The 19,124-nt window shown below is 37.3% G+C and overlaps 2 protein-coding genes and 4 non-coding genes across 7 annotated transcripts; all 6 read right to left on the bottom strand.

Annotated features, from left to right (window-relative positions):
- Positions 1–316: 316 nt before the first annotated feature.
- Positions 317–3,832, bottom strand: rps8a (ribosomal protein S8a). Its single transcript, XM_028472705.1, has 6 exons — positions 3,780–3,832; positions 2,888–2,994; positions 2,291–2,390; positions 1,933–2,108; positions 1,462–1,591; positions 317–470 (listed from the first exon to the last, which is right to left on the bottom strand). Exons 1-6 carry the CDS (start codon positions 3,781–3,783, stop codon positions 361–363), a joined length of 627 nt encoding a protein of 208 aa, XP_028328506.1. The 5' UTR covers positions 3,784–3,832; the 3' UTR covers positions 317–360.
- Positions 652–719, bottom strand: LOC114479887 (small nucleolar RNA SNORD38). Its single transcript, XR_003676033.1, has one exon. It is a non-coding gene; the product is annotated as a small nucleolar RNA SNORD38 (small nucleolar RNA).
- LOC114479885 (small nucleolar RNA SNORD38) lies at positions 1,695–1,762 on the bottom strand. The gene has a single exon (XR_003676032.1). It is a non-coding gene; the product is annotated as a small nucleolar RNA SNORD38 (small nucleolar RNA).
- On the bottom strand, positions 2,185–2,252 carry LOC114479884 (small nucleolar RNA SNORD38). The gene has a single exon (XR_003676031.1). It is a non-coding gene; the product is annotated as a small nucleolar RNA SNORD38 (small nucleolar RNA).
- On the bottom strand, positions 2,470–2,577 carry LOC114479888 (small nucleolar RNA SNORD46). The gene has a single exon (XR_003676034.1). It is a non-coding gene; the product is annotated as a small nucleolar RNA SNORD46 (small nucleolar RNA).
- Positions 3,833–5,116: 1,284 nt separating the features above from the next.
- Positions 5,117–18,551, bottom strand: hectd3 (HECT domain containing 3). Of its 2 annotated transcripts, XM_028473537.1 has the most exons (20): positions 18,480–18,551; positions 16,895–17,332; positions 13,876–14,129; positions 13,658–13,793; positions 12,847–12,968; positions 11,645–11,758; positions 11,232–11,314; positions 10,954–11,119; positions 10,754–10,835; positions 8,557–8,739; positions 8,423–8,475; positions 8,155–8,323; positions 7,960–8,073; positions 7,791–7,880; positions 6,739–6,945; positions 6,516–6,645; positions 5,707–5,781; positions 5,528–5,609; positions 5,383–5,454; positions 5,119–5,305 (listed from the first exon to the last, which is right to left on the bottom strand). In XM_028473537.1, the coding sequence occupies exons 2-20, from the start codon at positions 17,243–17,245 to the stop codon at positions 5,221–5,223; spliced, it is 2,568 nt and encodes an 855-aa protein (XP_028329338.1). In that variant the 5' UTR covers positions 17,246–17,332; positions 18,480–18,551; the 3' UTR covers positions 5,119–5,220. The 2 variants fall into 2 exon arrangements, with proteins under 2 accessions (XP_028329339.1, XP_028329338.1); XM_028473538.1 differs by lacking the exons at positions 16,895–17,332; positions 18,480–18,551 and adding an exon at positions 16,253–16,305 and having other exon boundaries at positions 5,117–5,305.
- Positions 18,552–19,124: the final 573 nt, after the last annotated feature.

Genomic DNA, 19,124 nt, shown 5'->3' with positions numbered 1-19,124 from the left:
CGGAGTAGCCAGACTGGGTATACTGGAAAGACCAGTAGTTTATATCGCCAGGTGCTGTTATCGGTATGAAGATGGTAGAAACAAAAATAGGATATAATAAAAAGCTATGTTCACACCATCGAAATGCCATGTTTTAGTGACCAAATAACAGAGGACGTTTTAATTATAAAACGAAAGTTACTGTATGAAAATATACAGGAAAATAATCAAGTTGCAATGCAAGGCCTTAACCACAGATTGGAAGCACAATTTATTAAATTCACACCTAAATAGATCCAGGCGCTTGTATAGAATAAATAAACAGTAACGAGACAGATTTGGGATGTTTGGATTTTATTGGCATATCAAACTGCTGTACATCTATTTGCCTTTTTTGGCCTTGATCTTCCTCAGGTAGAACTCAAGTTCTTTGCCTTCTAAGATGTAGCCATCAGCCCTGCCACACTGGCCCGGTCTGGAGGCGATGCACGCTGCAGGGAACAAACAAATAGCACATGAGGATTATTTAAAAACCAGTTCAATTTGAGGCAATGCAAAAGCCTCAAAAATACATCCTATATGCATCTATCATAAGAGTTTTACTTAAGTTTATCAACAAGGCATGACATTTTATCTACCCTCATAGTGGATGTGCAGATACTTTATATAATCTTTCTCAGAGTCTTTGTTGTCACCACTTTCATTCAGTAGCAGAACTGGACAAAGTATCATCTTGGAAAGACTTCTTTCTAGGCAAAAGGTAATGTTTGTTTAATTAACCTTCTCAAAGTTTGATCCTATACAAAACTTTTATTAGTAAAATGAAATACATTAATGAATAGTTCTGAGAAAAGAAATGTATGTATCTTATCTAAATATGTTTGAGCACCAATTTGGCTTCCTTCCTGCGTTAAGGACTTACTCCTGGCCCACTACATGTTGAAGAGTAACTAAACTACAATACCACTTTTATTTCCCCTGAATACACATGTAATTGGTATTAAATAGTGTTGATTTCAGACTGCATTGAAGCTGCTGTGAGGTTTGTAGCTCTGTGCTTCTATAAAGAGCTGATTTTGGTCTAATCAAATTACATGTGTTGAGCCAGAACGTGTGGGTATCCACATCTATGTGTGTGCGCCCACTGTGAGACTTTGTGTTGTCGTTTCTTTGGCAGGTGTGCATTAGTGAGTTGGTGTACAGGCTGTTTGGCTATGCACTGCATCTATGCTATAGTGTCTATAAGGTGTGTGCGTGGGTAAGCGTCATGTCAAGATTCTGTGTACAGTGAGTGTTATGTGCACTTGTGTCTTGTTGGTTGGCAAGTTTAGAGTGACTGAGCGTGTTTTAACGGTTTTAAGAAACACCCATAACCGAGGCATTTTTAAAAAATTTAATTTCCTGCATTATGCACTTTGCCCAAACATAATGGTTTAGTTACACTTCAGCGTGTTTAAGTATATTATTTCCTATTGAACTCACCAAGCAGTTTTCCCTGCTGAAACTGCTCCTCCAGAAGTGTGCTGATCTTTGCCGTCTTTTTACGTTCGTCGTACTTCTTCTGGGTTTTCTTAGACCTCTTTTTGTTGAGAACCTCCTCCTCTTCTGGAGTCTGTGAGAAAAAAAAAAACAAATCTTACTATTTATGGAAGTTTAACTACCAGGCATGACATTTTATCTACCATCATGGTGGACGTATGGACACTTTAAATATCTTTCTCAGAGTCTCTGTTGTCACCACTTTCATTCAGTAGCAGAACTGGACAAAGTATCATCTTGGAAAGACTTGTCAAGAACAAAACAAAAAACCAGCAACCTAACCAATAAGTGGCAGAATTAGCCTTAAGTTTTTGACTTTTGTCTTAATTGACTACACAAAACATGCATTGTAACGTGAAATCCACTGACAAACTGAATTAACATAAAATGTATCTAAATATGAAGTTTACGCACCAGCTTGGCTCCCTTTTTGCGTCCCAGAGGAGTGGCGAAGTGTGCCTCATACCAATGTCTGAAGGGAAGGCTGTCGACCAGAACAATGCAGTTCTTCACCAGGGTCTTGGTTCTGACCAGCTCGTTGTTGGACGCATTGTAGACCACATCAATGATCCTGGTCTTGCGTGTGCAGCCTGAATGTACAAAGGTACACAATGCATGAAGAAACAAATATGACAACTACTATGTTTTCCATGTCTGTTTAAAGTCTTTCTCAGGGTCTTAATTATCACCACTTGCACTCAGTAGCAGAACTGGACAAAGTATCATCATGGAAAGTACAGCAGTAAAAACTGAAGCATTACAAAACACTTACACTCAGAGCCCCATGAGAAGTTGCCACCGTCCAACCTCAGAGCACGATACTTCTTGTTTCCACCTCGGACTCTCACTGTGTGGATGCGACGAACTCCAATCTAAGAAAACAGCAACATAACCATTACTTTGTGTAACATGCATTTTTTTAACAGTCAAAGACATGTTAAATAACACTACGGCGTGTCAGTGTAACTATGACAAGTCCAAACATCGGCAAGCCCCCAAACTTTGGGCCAAAACGACCCAAAAAGAGCCGCCTAAGGTCAAGTTTTCATCACCCACGCAACATTAAAAAAGTTTTTTTCTCTCCGTGGTAACAACTATAATTTGTATTAGGCCAGCAACATTTTGTTATGTCTAAAATCACAAAGGGCATATATGTTATATATATGATGAGCACATGCTGAGGAGTCCTTTTACATCAGAATAGGTTTCTGCTTTGGCAGAAAACCCTCCAGATGAACTGTGCTTAGTTGTAAACTACAGTTAGAATAAAGGCTTTTACACATTTATTAAAGTAAAGTTGGTACCACGTAAAAGAAAAAGCCTTATCTGGTTGATGCTTTTTTTTAAAAAAAAAGTTCATCTAGTTTACCTTTGTGTTTGCTGGGGGACGTCCGAGCTCATACTTCCTCTTCTTATGGTAGGGCTTGCGTTTACCGCCTGTCTTGCGGCGTTTATGCCAGTTGTCCCTGGAGATACCTGTGAATGTTTGGGAGAAAAAAACAAGGGGTCAGAAAACTGGGTAACCATTTCATAAATACAGTTGGGTCAAAAGAAAAGTAATACTTGAGTGATCAGTTCTCCAAGGTATAGTTGTCCACATTTTTAGTTTGGATTACAAAAACATTCATCATTTCACTCAAGCACAACCTTCCTCTAACCCTCAAGTCAATCTATTATCTAGAGCTTACATAGAGATGTTAAATACGTTTTATCGATAGTGCAAAGTATGTGCCACGTCTTAGTAAGTAACAAAAGCATTTATAACTGAACACACCTTCAATCAACTATTTTGTTTAACAAACTGGTTTAAAAGAGTCAAATGTAACAAATCGAGTTAACAGTTAAACTGCACACATGGTTTAGCACAGCAGAGCGACATGCTAAAAGCAGAAAGCCTAGCTGGTGTGAACACTCATTGTTAACTACCCAGCGTCACATTTTAACTTCAATTTTAGCATAATTCCCTTAAAAACACAGTTCGGCTAAACATTTAGTCCACTGAGTAGTTTCATTAACTGCCCAATAAACATTTGTACACTAGCAGCTAGCGTAATGGCTAGTGAGAGCAGCCATCTTGGGATATCCACTACAAAATAACTTCGATTTCTATACATTAATCCAATCTTTGACCGCATATATAGAAGTAAGTGCATAGAGAAATAGTTATAAATAAATATGACCTAACCATAACAAAGATATTCCGGTACAAAACCTCAGATGGACAAGGATTCTGCCGTCGACGCAAGAGAGGAAAGACTCACCCATTCTCAGGCGCCGGCTAGAAAGAGGACCCGCAAAGGAGCATGGGAAGGTTTGAAGCTACGTGTTCTCGCGAGACTAGAACGAATCTAACGAGATTTCTAATATAAAGTAGTAATAGTAGCAGTGGTGGTGTTATCGTAATAAAGTAGTATCTTGCAGTAAACAAGGAAAGTAAAAATGTGCATATATAAAGTAGAAGAGCGTCAGTGACCCACTATCTTATTCTAATAATAAACCCAAACCCAAATTCAGGAAAACTCTAACGTTTTCAAATAAATCAAATACTTTGCCGTTTGATCCTAATGATACACATTGTGATATGGCAACATTAGAAAAATGCCTTTTCAACAATAATAAAAACAAAAAGTCTAGAAAAGAACGGAAAATATCAATATATCAATTTGTTTTCTGCACATAAAAACCAAAATAACTCAATTCTGGCAGCCATTTTTATCCCTAAGCCAATTTTAATAGAGAGAAAAACAATTGCACTTAACAAAAACTTAAAGTCTACAACTTATTTTCTCATTACAATGCAATGAGGATTTTACTTCATTTTAAAGAAAAGAATAAACAATAACTTTAATACAGCATTATGTAAAGTTGTTTTATTTTTATATTTTAATACAGGATAATTCATGTAAAAGTCGAGCACAAGATTTGCAATTACATGTTTAGGACCATAATATCCTACAGCAGAGGTTCTCAACATATGGGTTGGGATCCAAAATTGAGTTGTAGGCTTATACTTTGGCAAACTAGAAAAAACAATATGTTTGTTAATGCAGCTTAATACCATTATATAAAGTAAAATCCTGCAACTTAACTTTGAGTCTCAACCCATATGTTGAGAACCTCTGCTGCAGGATATTATGGTCCTAAACATGTAATTGCAAATTTTAAGTGAGACTTTTACGTGAAATACCCTGTATTAAAATATACAGTAAGATCAAGACGTAGCATTATATCCATGATTATATAAAATACATTAAATAAATACTTCTAAATTAGAAATTTCTATAAAAATCTGACGTTTTATTTTTATTATATTTTTCTTTCATTATAATTTTATGCATGAATCACACATTTACTACATGGACAATTAAAAAGCATCATTAGTCATGCATTGGACAACTGCTTTGTATTTGATGTCCGTTTTATTAAATGTGCTTAATAACTGGTAGAGGAGACATCCGTCTCATTCATGAAACTACAAATGACAGAAACTAAGCTTTGACTATACAAAGGTGTAAATCAACTTGTTTTTAAGGAACTTGATTGCTAAACACAAACTACATCACTTATTTTCTTTTTTCCACATAGTTCTTTATTATATACAGTATTTGAATGTTTGGCAATGGTGAAGACATAGTGAATAAATTGAATAGATTCCTCCAGTCAACAATGAGCATGCATGTGTTCAGTCAATAAGCAGGAGCTTCACTCCTCCCAGGGGCTCATGTCGGTATCAATGGCCACACAGTTGTAAGCAGCATAACGCAGCTTCTCCTCACACACCTTTGCACTGCAGGAGAAAAAAACAACAATATTTTCAAGACAATTTAGCTACTGTGTTAGTGCAAATCCACACACATTATATACCTTGGATAGTTTGGTAGATACAGCGTGCTGGAACATGTGGAAGACTGTGGGAGTGCATCTGTAGTTTCAGAGCTGAAACGAGAGTTACAAGTAAAATATCAACCTATTTACTTGTTGACCAGTCAACGTCTTGACTTGTGCTTACCCCTGTTTGTCAGGGATGACGTAAATGGGTGCAGGAAGCCGACTTCTTCCGGTTACAAACCTCAGAAACCGGCTGCGGTCCTCTGAAAACAGAAATTAAAATTGCACATTGTGGTTCATTTTTCACATATTTTGATTTTAGGTAATGAAGTGTGGAAGCCAAATTAAAAGTGCTCTGACCATTGGTGAAGTTTGTGAGTGCTTCCCATAAATACTGCACTCTCACATCAGTCTGTTCCAGGTCTTCATAGCGCGCTGGTAGAGGAAGACAAACACTTTCAGAATACCATCAAATAACATGATTTAAAAGAAAAATAAATAAATAAAATACTAATAATGAACATTTTCCAGGATGTAAAGATACCACAGATAGGACTCAGTCCAAAGGGATTAGCCCAGTAGTTCCTAACCTTTTTTGGATCATGATCCCTTTTTGATATCAAGAATTTCCTGGTGACCCTAAAGACATTTTTTTTCTAGAATTCATTTTTTTTAATCATGTTTGCTATGCTGCATTACAAATACAGAGGAGTCAGGATTAGTGACAAGTTGTGCCAGCTCACATATTTTTTTTAACTGTATTATCATTAATATGAACTAGATTTCTATTTGACATAGTGAAAGTATAGAATACAGTTTAGTTTAAGATTGTGTTTTAATTTAAAAAATAATAATTAAAAATAATTTCTAATCAGTAAGTTTTATTTTTTTTATTTTTATCAATTGCTAGACATTTCAGGCGACCCCATTTAAATTCAAGGCGACTGCACATGGGGCCCTGACCCCAAGGTTGAAAAACAGTGGATTAGAGTAAAAAAAATCAGCAATAATACCCACAAGATTAGTTTCTGGGTTTTCATTCATAGAAATGTAAGTGTTGGTCATTTCAAGTTCTTGCATCAAATGATAACTTCCAATATTTGATGGTGTCAGACATTTTGAATGACAATCTTTCAAGAAGCTTTGTTCTAAAGGTAGGCAACACTCACTGAGGCGTTTCAATGCTTCGACTGTGATCTCTGGGTCTCCGCACACTTTCCGTTCCACTTCCTGCCACGTGAGCAGGTCCAGCACTGCCTGAGGAACCACTTTGAGCAGCCCTGCCTGCATGGCTGCTATCTGCAACACATATAATGAAGAGAAAATCTCAACCCACAACACTTTGAAGAAGTGTGACAGGATAATAAGTCATGCATCATGATCAAGCCCCACCTGCTGTTTACTCTCCTCTAACCGAGTCTTCTGCACCAGGCGGATGAACTCGCTGCGGTCATCGTAGTGAACCGCTACGTTACTGCCACCAGGAATGAGCTCCACAATCTCACCGTCAGACGTCAGGGTGGTGTAGACCAGCTCCTCCCCGAACCTGAACTCAAACGTCTCCTGGTCCATGTTTTCCATGGCCTCCAGCAGGTTTACCTAAAGATACAAATAAAAGATGCATCAAGGCATCTGCTCACTAATCTAAATTTCACTTTAGCTTGTTTTGGGCTGTTTTTAAAATGGCAAAAATCGGTTTTATTCTTTAAGAGCCTGGAGCTGATTTTCAGTTTTTTCTGTAGTGTTTTGCTGTTTTGGTTGTTCTTGTTAATTTGTTTTGATTGATGTGTATCATATGTATTCTTTTGTAACTATGCACACATTGGTACGTCATGACTGGTATGGTGGTTGATGAACCTTTGTTTACCATCAGACCTATCCCACATTACATTTTATTAATAATTATTTAGTTTTTTTAAATTACATAATTTAAATTTTGTCTATTTTAATTTTAAATATCTGTATGTTTTATTTTAATTGTGTGTATTTTATTTATTTACTTTTAATTCATTTTGTAAATTTAGTTTACTTTACTTATACGTGTATACGTTCATATCTATGGGTGTGTGTGTGTATCTATATAGATATATGTACGTACATTCTAATTTTGTATTTTTTCCCCCTTTCCTGTTCTTTTTATCCAATATCTATTGCTCTGCTTGGTTATCCCTTTAACACTATTGTTGCTATTATTCCTTCTATTACTATCATTGCTGCTGTTATTGGCTTTTTTTGGTTTCTTTTTTTAATGCAAGTAAATACTGTACCAAATGTGGAAAACTTTGTTAATTGAGAGCCAAAAATGTGTAATAAGAATGGTTTTGAAAGAAAACCCCCAAAAAAACAAAAAGATAAAAAGTCTTACATTTAACCAATGGAATACCCTCAAAGCTATTTCATTAGGTCATTTACAGTATAATGTCTAACAATTTTGATGTACTTACCAACACAGAGTCAACAGCAGGAAAGTCTTTGTTCCAGCTGATCGTCTCCCCTGTCAGCTGTTTCCAAACCAGACCAGGTAGAGCCAAGACCTGTATGAGAGTTAAGTAAACTAATATTAAAAGCAACCAACCCTGCAGACTGGGTGTCGAGTAAGCACTCATCACTTACCAGGAAGTCTTTACCTCGGAGAGCAGCTCCCATTAGCTGACCGATCCACTCGTATTTGTGAATCTCTTTACATGATGGGTTAGGGACATAGTAATCTCTGGCCTCCAAGGAGCCCTGACCAACAAGGAAGACATTGTTGTTGAAAACCAGAGAGCCAGGCTGATGGTGCGAGGGTTGAGGGGGAGGAGAGCGTACCTGGTTGGATGTGCGAGTGAAGAAGGGTAAAGCCATGGGACACTCGGCTGAGCTGGGGCAGAGCTCCTCTGACATGTCTGCCAGGCTGTCGCGAAATCCACCGCCTTGGTCGATGATCCCTTCAGCAATGAATTTACACTCCCACCACTGGTCGTAGCGAGCAGGCCACCTAATAAGACCAAACAGAACAATTGGCCGCTTCGATTTAATGATTCAAAGTTCCATTTCCAGAGGAGAAAGTTTATGAGGCACAGGGAAAAAAACACACCTGTAATCCAACGTCTTTTCAAATTTTTCAGAGGGCTTGAGACCCTCAAAGACCTACACAAATGTATAAAAAAGGGGACATTTTGAGATGTTTTGTGGGCTTGTAATGTTTTTAAAGCATCACAGTCTGTTTACCTGATTGAACACAGCATTCTTGCAGCTGGAGTCTAAAGACGGATTGTCTCGGTGCTCCATGGCGAGGCGTCTGTTGATGTAGAGTCGAGGCATGAAGTTGGGCTTACTGGTTTCTGAGTCCTTGAGGCACTGAGTGATGAGGGCTGCACGTCGCTTTGACAGCAACATAAACTGCTTTATACTCTAGAGGGCGTAAGATGAACACAGAAATATTTCATTTAGCAGTCACAACTGAAGCCTGGGGGTTTCTATTTAAACTCAGTAAATAGGAATAAACAAAGCAGCACAAATGACTACACAACTTACTGCAACGTTCATTAATAGTTATACAACAAAAATACCACGGCAGTTAAAGCTGCAGTATGAACTGGTTTTTTGGTATCATTTGATTAAAAATCCATAGTCACTTTTCAGCATATTATAATTTAAAGTCAAATTCCAGGGTTTTCGCCAGCACTGTTGAGCGTAGGGGGCCCTGACGCTGTGATGTCGCCCCCTACGGTGCGTTTCAACCAGCTTAGGGGGATTTTCTGTTTTTTTTTTCTCCTTTTTTTAATAGGTACCATCGTACTAATTGTTGCACACAAAAGGGACTTCCAGGTGTGTACAGGTCATTTTAACTCTCTTTAATCTGCATAACCGAGAAACACATACATCAGCAACACCGTTTATCTAATACAGGCGGCTTGCTCGGATGCTACCGTCTTCACCTGAGGATGCTTGCAGCCTCCGCTTTGTAACCCATAATTACCATCCAATATAAAGTGTGTTTCAACCAGACATAGCGTGTAGCGGCACGTGAAGCTGGTCATCATGTTTGTAACACACAACGGATCATTCGAAATGCGCGCGCACGGATGTGAATAGTGTCTTTTTGAAACTGGTTCTGGCTTAAAGAGACATCGGCTTCATTCGGGTCGGACAGGTTCGGGCTCGTGCCAGGTCTTCTTTTTTTGCCCGATTAAAACTCTACTGTGTGCATCCTCTGCTTTATGACCCATAATTACCATCTAATATAAACAGTGTGCTTCATAATATAGGGCGACCGTGGCTCAGATGGTAGTGGGTCGTCTTCTGATCGAGAGGTTGGGGGTTCGATCCCAGTACCTGACTATGTGTCGAAGTGTCCTTGGGCAAGACACTGAACCCAAAGTTGCTCCCAGTGGTCGACTAGTGCCTTGCATGGCAGTCCTGTCCCATTGGTGTGTGAATGTGAGCGTGAGTAGGTGAATGAGCTGATGTGTAAAGCGCTTTGAGACTGCTTCAGTGTGGGGATAAAGCGCTATATAAAATCAAGTCCATTTGCCATTTACCATTTAAACAAAAACACTCAACTAAATAAAACAACAGAAAAATCATTTCTAATTCTAATTTCTAATATTACTGCGGGCCCCACATAATACGTAATTTTTAATTGATAAGCGTGTCTTCGAATCAGACTTTTGAATACAATTTTATTTCTTATCTATACAGTGTGAGTATTTAATTGTGGAGGAATAACTAACTAACTCCATTCATTATGACCCTTTTGGCTTTAAAGTAAGGCACTAACAAAGATAAAATAAAATAATAAAATAATAAAAAAAATAAAAAATAAAAAAAACTTTAGCCTTACTTCACAAAATTTGTCCCTCAGACAGTTATAAATTGTCTGTGGGCAACACTTGCACCGGCAGCGCTCAATCACAGTCCATAAAATCCCCCTACACTGTGAAATATCTGGTGAGAACCCTGAATTCGTTAAGGGCAGTAACTACAGAGTGAAACAAGCTTTTATGTCAGAGTCTCTAAAACATTAGAAAATTCTTCAATAACAAGTAAAAGCCGCCAGATTTGTCACTAGGAACTTTAGAAAAAAAAATTGCTTGGAGGAATTTGGAAGTCCACATACTGCAGCTTTAATTTCCTTCTCATGTCTCATTTACCTGTATTTTTCCATTGACAGCAATATTAGGAACTTTCCTGCATCTACCAGGTGTTTATTCTGTGTTCTTTCACTTGCTTCTTCACTGGCTAAAGTGAAGCACAAAATGTCTGATCTAAAATTGGTTGTTCACTTGACATTTGATTAGATTTTTCTCTTCCTATTATGAATGAAAATAATCCACAGTACAGGAAAGTTGCTGGTAGCTGGTTGAAGTTATCAAAACAAAAAAAAAAAACCAGAGTAGCATATTCAAGAAATTGGATGACTCACTTTAATCTGGCTGAAAGTCCCGAGACTGTAATCCCAGGCTGGCACCACATGTGGCATCACACTGTCTAACAAAGTGATAAACCTGCAGTGGCCAAAAGAAAACAACTATTTACTTTAAACACCTTAGAGTCAACATCCATCATAAACACACCCTACTGTCTTCACAATGATTATAATTAGCAAAATGAGCACTAACTAACCTCTGGATGACTAATGCTCTGCGGTACAAAACGTCAGGCAGCGTGCCCTGCAGACGAGGGTAACGCACCAAGTTGGAGGACTGGAAAACATCAGCGTTCAGCCCAAGGTCTCTGTCACACGATGACTTGATCTTCAAGCCTCGAATCCGAACGTCGATTCCCTCATCTGTAAAAAAAAAAAAAAAAAAAAAAATCAAACAATGATGTAAAGGCTTCATATTATACGTTAATGACTGAGGTGGGAAAAACAACCACAGAAGCAAAGAGAAAACCCTCACCTCTACATTCTTCAATTCGAACTTCAATGATGGGTAAATGTGAGGTCATATCCTCCAACACACACACTTCGCCGATTAGATTACTGCAAGCACAGGGAAGACAGAAAGATTCCTTTACTGTATCTGTAGCTGTACAATCACACTAACCCCTACCCACCCCATCCCATGTGCACACTGTGGGTTGCAATTGTTTTAAATGCTACTGCTACTGCTGCTGTATATTTGTATTATTTTGTATATATTCAAGTTTTTTTATTTGTATTGTTTTATACTACTATTAATTTACTCTCTTTTTTAAGGGCTTAACAGGGAACGTCATTTTGTAATGTACACGTTATGCACATGTTGAGAAATTTAAATCCCTGAATCTGCAACAGGAGAATAAAAAAAAACAATCAAAACCAGCTGCTTACTCGTCTATGGTGACATCACTCAACTTCTTCAGGTTGTCCCCTTCACCTCCATAAACTGTGACTCTCTTGGGCATGTAGTTGTCATCCGTTGAGTCCACAGTCAGTATGAGCTTACTGGAGGATAGAGAATAATTATTACCCAACAGCTGATTATATAGAATAGAAAAAAGTGATTTTTATTTTTTTGTCAGTCTTTCTGCTAAACTAAATAAGACATTAAATGAATATTGAGGTTCAACTGCAATCATTTGTAGTAGAGCAGCGATATCAATTCAGAACTAAAAACAGTCCTTTAACATATCAAAAACAAAAATTGACATATTTGTACTTTCTTAATCCTATGCAATGTTTCTCACCTGGTCTGGGTAGAGGAGCCACCATTACTCCTCAAAAACATGTAACAAGGAAGAGTAAATCAAATAAAGAAAACGAATGCTAATTATATTTTTCTTTATTATTTCTTTAACTTGTCAAGCCATCTACTGCCCCTCACTGCAATTATTTACATTTCTTACTTTGCCATCTTTAGAACCACTGATTTAAAACAGTTCAACATCACACCACACAAGCTTACATTGTACATAACAGCACCACGTGCAGTGGTTAACAAACATTTTGTAGCAGTAACATAAATTTGATAAGTTTGACCTATCCTCTACTGTGTACGGTGCTGTTGTTTGTGATCTTTACTTCCTGTTGCCTGAGGGCCTAATGTGTGTGATTCTTATTACAATGTCTTATATGTTTTTAAAATGGTACCATCAACCTGTCCAGGGACAACAAATGGAAATTAGACTGTGGTAAAAATCTGACATATTTACATATCACATATGTTCAATATTATGTATTATTACTTTTCTAAATAAATAAAAATAACATTGGGAAGGGAGGAAAAATTCCTGTTTCAGCACTATGCAAAACTGTGATTTCTGAGAGGATGCCAAAAAAAAGTGAGCTCCTATTTTTCAGGTGTGGTGAACCTAGTGACAGAACTTGAAGTATATAATGGCTCTATATAAATACTGGGTATTTTTTTTTAATGTAAAGAAAACATTCCAACTTTGTGCAGGAGTCAAAGTCAACACCAGAGATCCTAAAGCAAATGGAACACATTCAAGCCAGGAGTTGAACAATTAGCAAAAGACTAATGCAAAAACCTTTCTATGGTGTTCAGGTGTGACTGTTGGACATCATCTGCTTACTTGACCACGGTTTCTCTCTTCATGTGCAATCTGATCCAGTGCTGTCCCTGCAGACCGTCACTCTCCCAGTAAGTCTCAGTGTCACCGTCTGTCAGACAGCTCGCCCCTCCACTGGGATCCTCCTGTCCAATAAAAGGATTCAACAGTTTTTGTTTTTGTTTTTCTTGCACTGTTACGTGGGTTTTTCTATTCTTTGAAAAATCAAAAATAAACGAAAATAATTGTTAAAAAAATGTATCTAAAAACAGAAAGGAAATGAGTAAATCAAAGTTAAAGAGCAACTAAACCCTTGCTTTCTAATGACCTGTCACTAGGAGGAAAATTAAAAAAAAAATGCCTTGATTATGGGCGGGGCTCCTTAAACAGTAAGACACGCCCAGTCTATACTATAAAATCTCCAACGAACAATCCATGCTATGTTAACTAGCTACTCATTACACCTCTCTATTCACAACCTACTCATCACAGATTGCAGAGCCCACAGGTGATAGTTCTTATAAAAGGGGCGGGGCTAACAGTGCTTGTCTGTGAAGCAAGATTTTCCCAAAACATCACATGATTTTGTTTTCAGCCAATAGCAAAAATCAATTGTAATCGCTGTGTTTCAACCCATAGAGGGTAGTCACTGACAATTTACAGCAAAGTCTGCCAAATTGAAATACTTTGACTAAATTGTTGAGTTGGACCAAGATCAATCAACAGCACTACTTCATACCCAAAGACATTTGTATACAGCAGAAAAAGGTGGTTTTGGGGTTTAGTTACTCTTTAATCTTGTGCATCTACTTGAATAGTGTGGAATATTTCTCACTGAACATGAAGACACATCTATGCTGGTCACACACTGCTTCACACTCCCCAGGTTCTCATCTTCCTTTCCTATGTGGTCATAAAAGTAATGCACCAGGTCCTCGTCACATTCATACGTCCAAGTGGGAGGAACGTGCCTTAATAAAGATTCAAAGTATAAATTACTTTGATGATCAGTGGTTGCCGTCAGGCCTCGAGATCTCTTCACTGCCAGCTCACCTCAGCTTGTGAACCGCAGCGTCGTCGCGTTCAGCAATTTTGGGTTTACTGCCGATGTGAAAGGCGTTCTCTACATCCACCACCTGTTCCCACCTGTTGCAGGGCTTGTGGTCGTAGCCAAAGAGCTGCTGCTGCCTGCTGACTGTTTCTGGTGATTCCACAGGGACGAGTCGGTCGCCGCCCTCTGTGTGTTTACACACTAGAATCCAGCCCTCCTCCAATTCCTGGCCCTGACGATGCTCCTCCAGCTGCTCCTTAGAAGAAAAATAAGAAAGTATTTACAACTATTCCTTAAAGGTCCTATATCATGCAAATCAACTTTTTTGAGCTTTTAACCTTGTTACAATGTTAATTCCTTATCAAAAACACCACCAAAGTATTATTGGGCATCCTTCCTGCATCTCTGAGAAATCCCCAATAATCCTGCTATCTGAGCTGCTTCTCTGCCCTCTTCTGAAAAACGAGCGGTTCAAATGCTAGTGACGTCATTAGCATTCTGAACTGCCCCCTCCAGGATGTGCCTGCTGCCGGTGCCGCGCCTCCACAGTGTAGGCACCCAGGGAGCAGACATTGTATCGCCTTTGACTGGATCTGACGTGTTTGTGACCCAATGCGATGCAATGGTTGAGGTGATAAACAAATGATTATCACCTTAAATGCACTATTCCTGTATTTAACAAAGATGAGGAGGAGAAGAAAGTGAATTAGCAGCTTAAAACTCCAGTGAGTGTTTGAAACAGCTGACTGCTGCTGCTGCTGGATGAACGCACAGCGTGGAGACAGACTCACACAATAGCCACTTAAATATCCACGTGTTTTACTGTAATGTGCAGTTTTTTTTGGCTGAAAACAACAACAGTGTTTGGATAGCATGAGAAAATCACTTTGGTGATCACTGATATGCCTCAGAGTGAGTCATGCAGTAGCCTCGCAGGCAAGTCAGCAAGTAGACACGCCCACTTATGAATATGCATAAGCAGGCAGCAAACAGTTTTCAGAGGCTAAAACTCTGGAAAACAGGCGAGTTTGGGAAAATAAACCTCAAATACTATGATTTTGGGGTTCTTCAAACAAATGGAGATGGGTGAAAAATGCATGATATGGGACCTTTAACTGAACTAAATGAACCAAAGTTAAAGAAAGGACAAAGATATTTTTTCAATATCTTCTAAATTCAAAATTTGTTGAATCAAAGTTTGCCATTTCCCTTGCCACGTAGTTTTAGAACTAATTTTTTTTCTTCTTTTTTGCAAATTATGAAGTCTATCACTGGGTTTTTTTCTCCAAAAACCTGAATCTCATTAAACCCATCTCATCTCATAATTTTTGCTGAATTGACAACAAATGTACTACAGTGTATCTTCAAACTGTCCCACAAAAACCATGCACACAGATTTTGGTTTAATCTAAAACTGAGCCTATAGTGCATCACAAAATGTTTGTCTGTGAACAGTATTGTACACATAAATTTGCAAATTCTTGCTAAACACATTTGAATGATAAATCAAAAGAAATTTACATTTTTGACTCATTTTGGATAATATTTGGGAACTATCAGACTTCTCTCAAAATCAATTTTTTGTTTAAAGCATTTGGAATTTTTATTCTCAAATGCGAACAATTGGGAGTCAATGCAAAAAAATCTTAAACATCAGTTTTTCACTTATGAAGGCAAAAAAATATTGCTAAAATGACCAACATCTCCATGCTGTCTAGATGCAATATGTGCATTTTCATTTTTGTGCTGCAGAGCAACTATAATATTCTCCTGTATCCTGGCTTTTGAGGAAAAATATTAATAAGAAAAGTAATAATAATAATGGTATGGATTTATATAGCGGTTTTCATGACACTCAAAGCACTTTACAGAAACCATTATTCATTATCTGAACTTTCAACAGCCCAAAAGTAAAATATTTAATGTCATTAATCTAAGTTATGGAACAATTATTCACATCTTGCATAAAACTGTGAGATTTTGAAATGTTACAAAAGATGTCTAAAGAAGATTGTGGTTGCACATACCTAGCTTTGTGGTATATTTTATTTTTTTTTATTTTTGTTCAATCTAAGCTTTTATTGAATTCTATTGAATTATTTGACACTGAGGTATTCACAAATCCTTTACAATCACTTGTTTTTGAGGATATTTAAATCTTATTGTATGTTTAGTAGGGCTGCTCAATTAATCAGAAATCAATTACGATTTTGATTATTACACCCAACGATAACAAAAATAACATAATTGAGAAAAAACAATTATTAAAAAACATTTTTTTTTTCTTCTTTAATGTGTTTCATTCGCTAAATAAAACAAACCCACTATTTCTGACATCTACAAATAATAAAGCTTGGCACACATGTTATTAATACTAACTTTGAGTTGTTTAATCCATGCACATGCAAGCTCCTCCCCTCTGCTCCGCCCCTCTCAACGCCAAAGCCAGCCTGCAGGCCAACACGAGGAAAGTTGTTGCTTGTGGTCTTAAAACATGGAAGGGGAAAAAGCAGCAACAACGCTTGCTAAACAAGTGGCAAGTCAAATTCTCTTATATGGGAACGCTTTGCAAAAAGTGTTTTGTTTAGTGCAAAAGTGAACATACTTGATTTTAGTGTTTGAAGGATTTTATTTATGTTTAAAGAATATATTGGATGTTTTTTTGTACAAAAAATAAATAACTTTTTGGTTGACAAATAATCATTTGAATAATCGTGATTTCAACTATGACTAAAAATAATTGTGATTATCATTTTTTCTATACTGGAGCAGCCCTATTGTTTAGCAATTTTAACCATTTATTTTAGGTTATCTTTTGTTTTTTTAAGTTCTGTTGTTTTTGTCTGTTCTTTACTTTTAAACTATTTAGGTAAACATGCTCTTGGATCTTTCTGCCTTCTGTAGCACTGTTTACCCATCTCTTATGTAATAATGTGGATTATTCTGTAATTGTGCAAAAATAAATAATAAAAAAAATCATTTAAATGTGATGTTTTGCAACGCAGAGGGAGATTTTCTTACCTTATCCAGTTTGACCCACAGGCCCTGGTTGTTGCAGTATTCCTCTCCTGTTGTCCTTATACAGGTGCCTTTCTTAGGTTCAAGGGTGTACTTGGAGGACTTTTTGCTGTGAATGGACTGATTAGGGTTTTCAAACACAGAAACCAGAGTTTTGCCAACAGAAGAACCTCCTGCGGCGGCTCCAGATGATGAGGAGGTGGAAGATGAATCCTTGCAGATTTTGTAGCACACTTCTTTAGGGACGTAACACAGACACTCGGGCACCGGCTCGCTCTTCTTGAAACTCTCAATACATCTATTGAGGAAGCGGACCCTGCCCAGGACCAGGTGAGGGTTGTCACCCAGAGACATGGTTGATGGTAGTGAAGGTGACAGTTCAGCAGCAGCGGGATGACATCACAGCACCGCCCTGCTTATGTTTTCAACGCAGGGATGCACCTTTAATAGACAAACACAACTAACATTAATCACAAATGTTAATTATATCAACCCACAGTTAACTCCAGACTTATCATTTTGTTTGAAAAATATCATTTTAGGTGTTTTAGAGGACAGGGACCAAATGTTTCTTATTAATCTTATTTATACTGGAATATACTCAGAATTTAAATACTATACAGACTCCATTAAGTGCTGAGAAAATACCAAAGTGTCATAATAAAAACATATCTATACAATGTGATGCTGAAGGACTGAAAAACCACTGAAAATCTGATTGACTACATTATTGATTTCATACATTTAATTTAATGTTTGTTTTTCTATCTGAATATCTGTATGTGCCTTGTTTGTAAAATTAATACAAATCAAAAATGATGTAGCAAGTTCAACCACTGCACATTTAACCTGATAAAAGGTAATTACATTAAATAAAATAAAATAGCAATAGTTAATTGATTACTTAACACTTATGAAGACAGATTTCTCTATTCTTGTATGTTTATTTGTTCATTGGATCCTTATTAGCTTCCATCGTGGTGGTTGCTAATCTTCCTGGGGTCCATTAAAAAAATAAATAAACAAATAAATAACTTCAAGATTCTAGTATAACATGTAAGAACAGGGGAGAAATTTTTAAAGACAGTTTAAAAAATACAGAAAAAATTAAATAATATACATCAAGACACATTTTCATCATGACAGCAACAAATAAATGAAAAAATACATGATATATACATTAAGATTGTTAAATATAAATATATATATATATATATATATATATATATTTTTTTTTTTAAAGAATTTTTAAATATGCGTAAAGTTGACATGTCTTTCAGATCCCCTAGGCAATTTGTTCCATCAGTGAAAATCTCTAAAAAAGACAGACATTTGTAAATCGTTGGTATTATATGAAAAAGGACAACAGATCTGAAAGCACGCAGATTATTCTAATTGACAAAACTATCCGTAACCCGGTGAGGGAGCGCTAACGTTAGCAGGCTAGCATTGCTATAAGGCCTTTTTTAATGCTTTCATGATAATATTATACCAAAGTTGATTGGTTAATTGGTTTGTCATTTGTTGGACTACGTGTGGAGCACATGACAAAAGAAAATGAGTGTGTAAACAGTGAGTGTGAACGTACCAGAGGAGTATTGGTTCAGCAGTAGCTTTCTGTTGCACCGAGTCAACGCGGAAGTTCAACTCTTCTGATCCGTCTGAACTCCCGTCTTTCAGTTCTTTCAAAATAAAAGCATTAACTCAATTCATTTTTTTTTCTGGATTGGCAAATCATGTCAGATATGGGTCTCAATGGGCACTAAGCTGTGTGATCTAAGGGATTTCACTAATTAATCTAAGATTTGTGCAATATAATCCCAAATTAGAATGAAAGCGTATGGTTGCCGTACGCACAACCTCTGGTGCTATTGGTACGTTTACCAAAGTACACGTACGTTGCATCTTTTTAGGGTTAGGTTATAACCCTATATTGCAACAATTTTAGGGTTAGGTTTAGTCTTAGTCACGTGACCTAAATTGGTCATGACTGACCTATCACGTGACCTAAACTGGCCAATGAGGGGCGCTGCGTACGGATAGAATGTCAGTATATTGATACGGAAACCGTACGGATAGCCACAGTCAATTAGAATAGAAGGTAAGGTCATTTTATCCATAATATATTTCGCTCCGAATTCCAAAAATTGTAATGAACATAGATGCTAAATATTTTGAGCTTTAAAGTTTGAGAATGACTGCATCATAATCACCGACAGTTCGTGATGTGATT

The sequence above is a fragment of the Gouania willdenowi genome, chromosome 17 (genome assembly GCF_900634775.1).
Source record: "Gouania willdenowi chromosome 17, fGouWil2.1, whole genome shotgun sequence".
Taxonomy (NCBI): domain Eukaryota; kingdom Metazoa; phylum Chordata; class Actinopteri; order Blenniiformes; family Gobiesocidae; genus Gouania; species Gouania willdenowi.
This window is presented reverse-complemented; position numbering and strand designations above follow the sequence as displayed.

What these genes read in the sequence shown, in the direction of transcription:
- rps8a (XM_028472705.1), bottom strand. An exon ending in CTTCTCATGGGGCTCTGAGT is followed by an intron (nt 2,109 to 2,290) that starts GTAAGTGTTTTG and finishes TTGTACATTCAG; the next exon opens with GCTGCACACGCAAGACCAGG. An exon ending in TCAGCAGGGAAAACTGCTTG is followed by an intron (nt 471 to 1,461) that starts GTGAGTTCAATA and finishes TGTTCCCTGCAG; the next exon opens with CGTGCATCGCCTCCAGACCG.
- hectd3 (XM_028473537.1), bottom strand. Translation starts at nt 17,245, where the DNA reads ATGTCTCTGGGTGACAACCCTCACCTGGTCCTGGGCAGGGTCCGCTTC. An exon ending in CTGCTGTTGACTCTGTGTTG is followed by an intron (nt 6,946 to 7,790) that starts GTAAGTACATCA and finishes TTGTATCTTTAG; the next exon opens with GTAAACCTGCTGGAGGCCAT. An exon ending in GTCATCCCTGACAAACAGGG is followed by an intron (nt 5,455 to 5,527) that starts GTAAGCACAAGT and finishes CTCTCGTTTCAG; the next exon opens with CTCTGAAACTACAGATGCAC.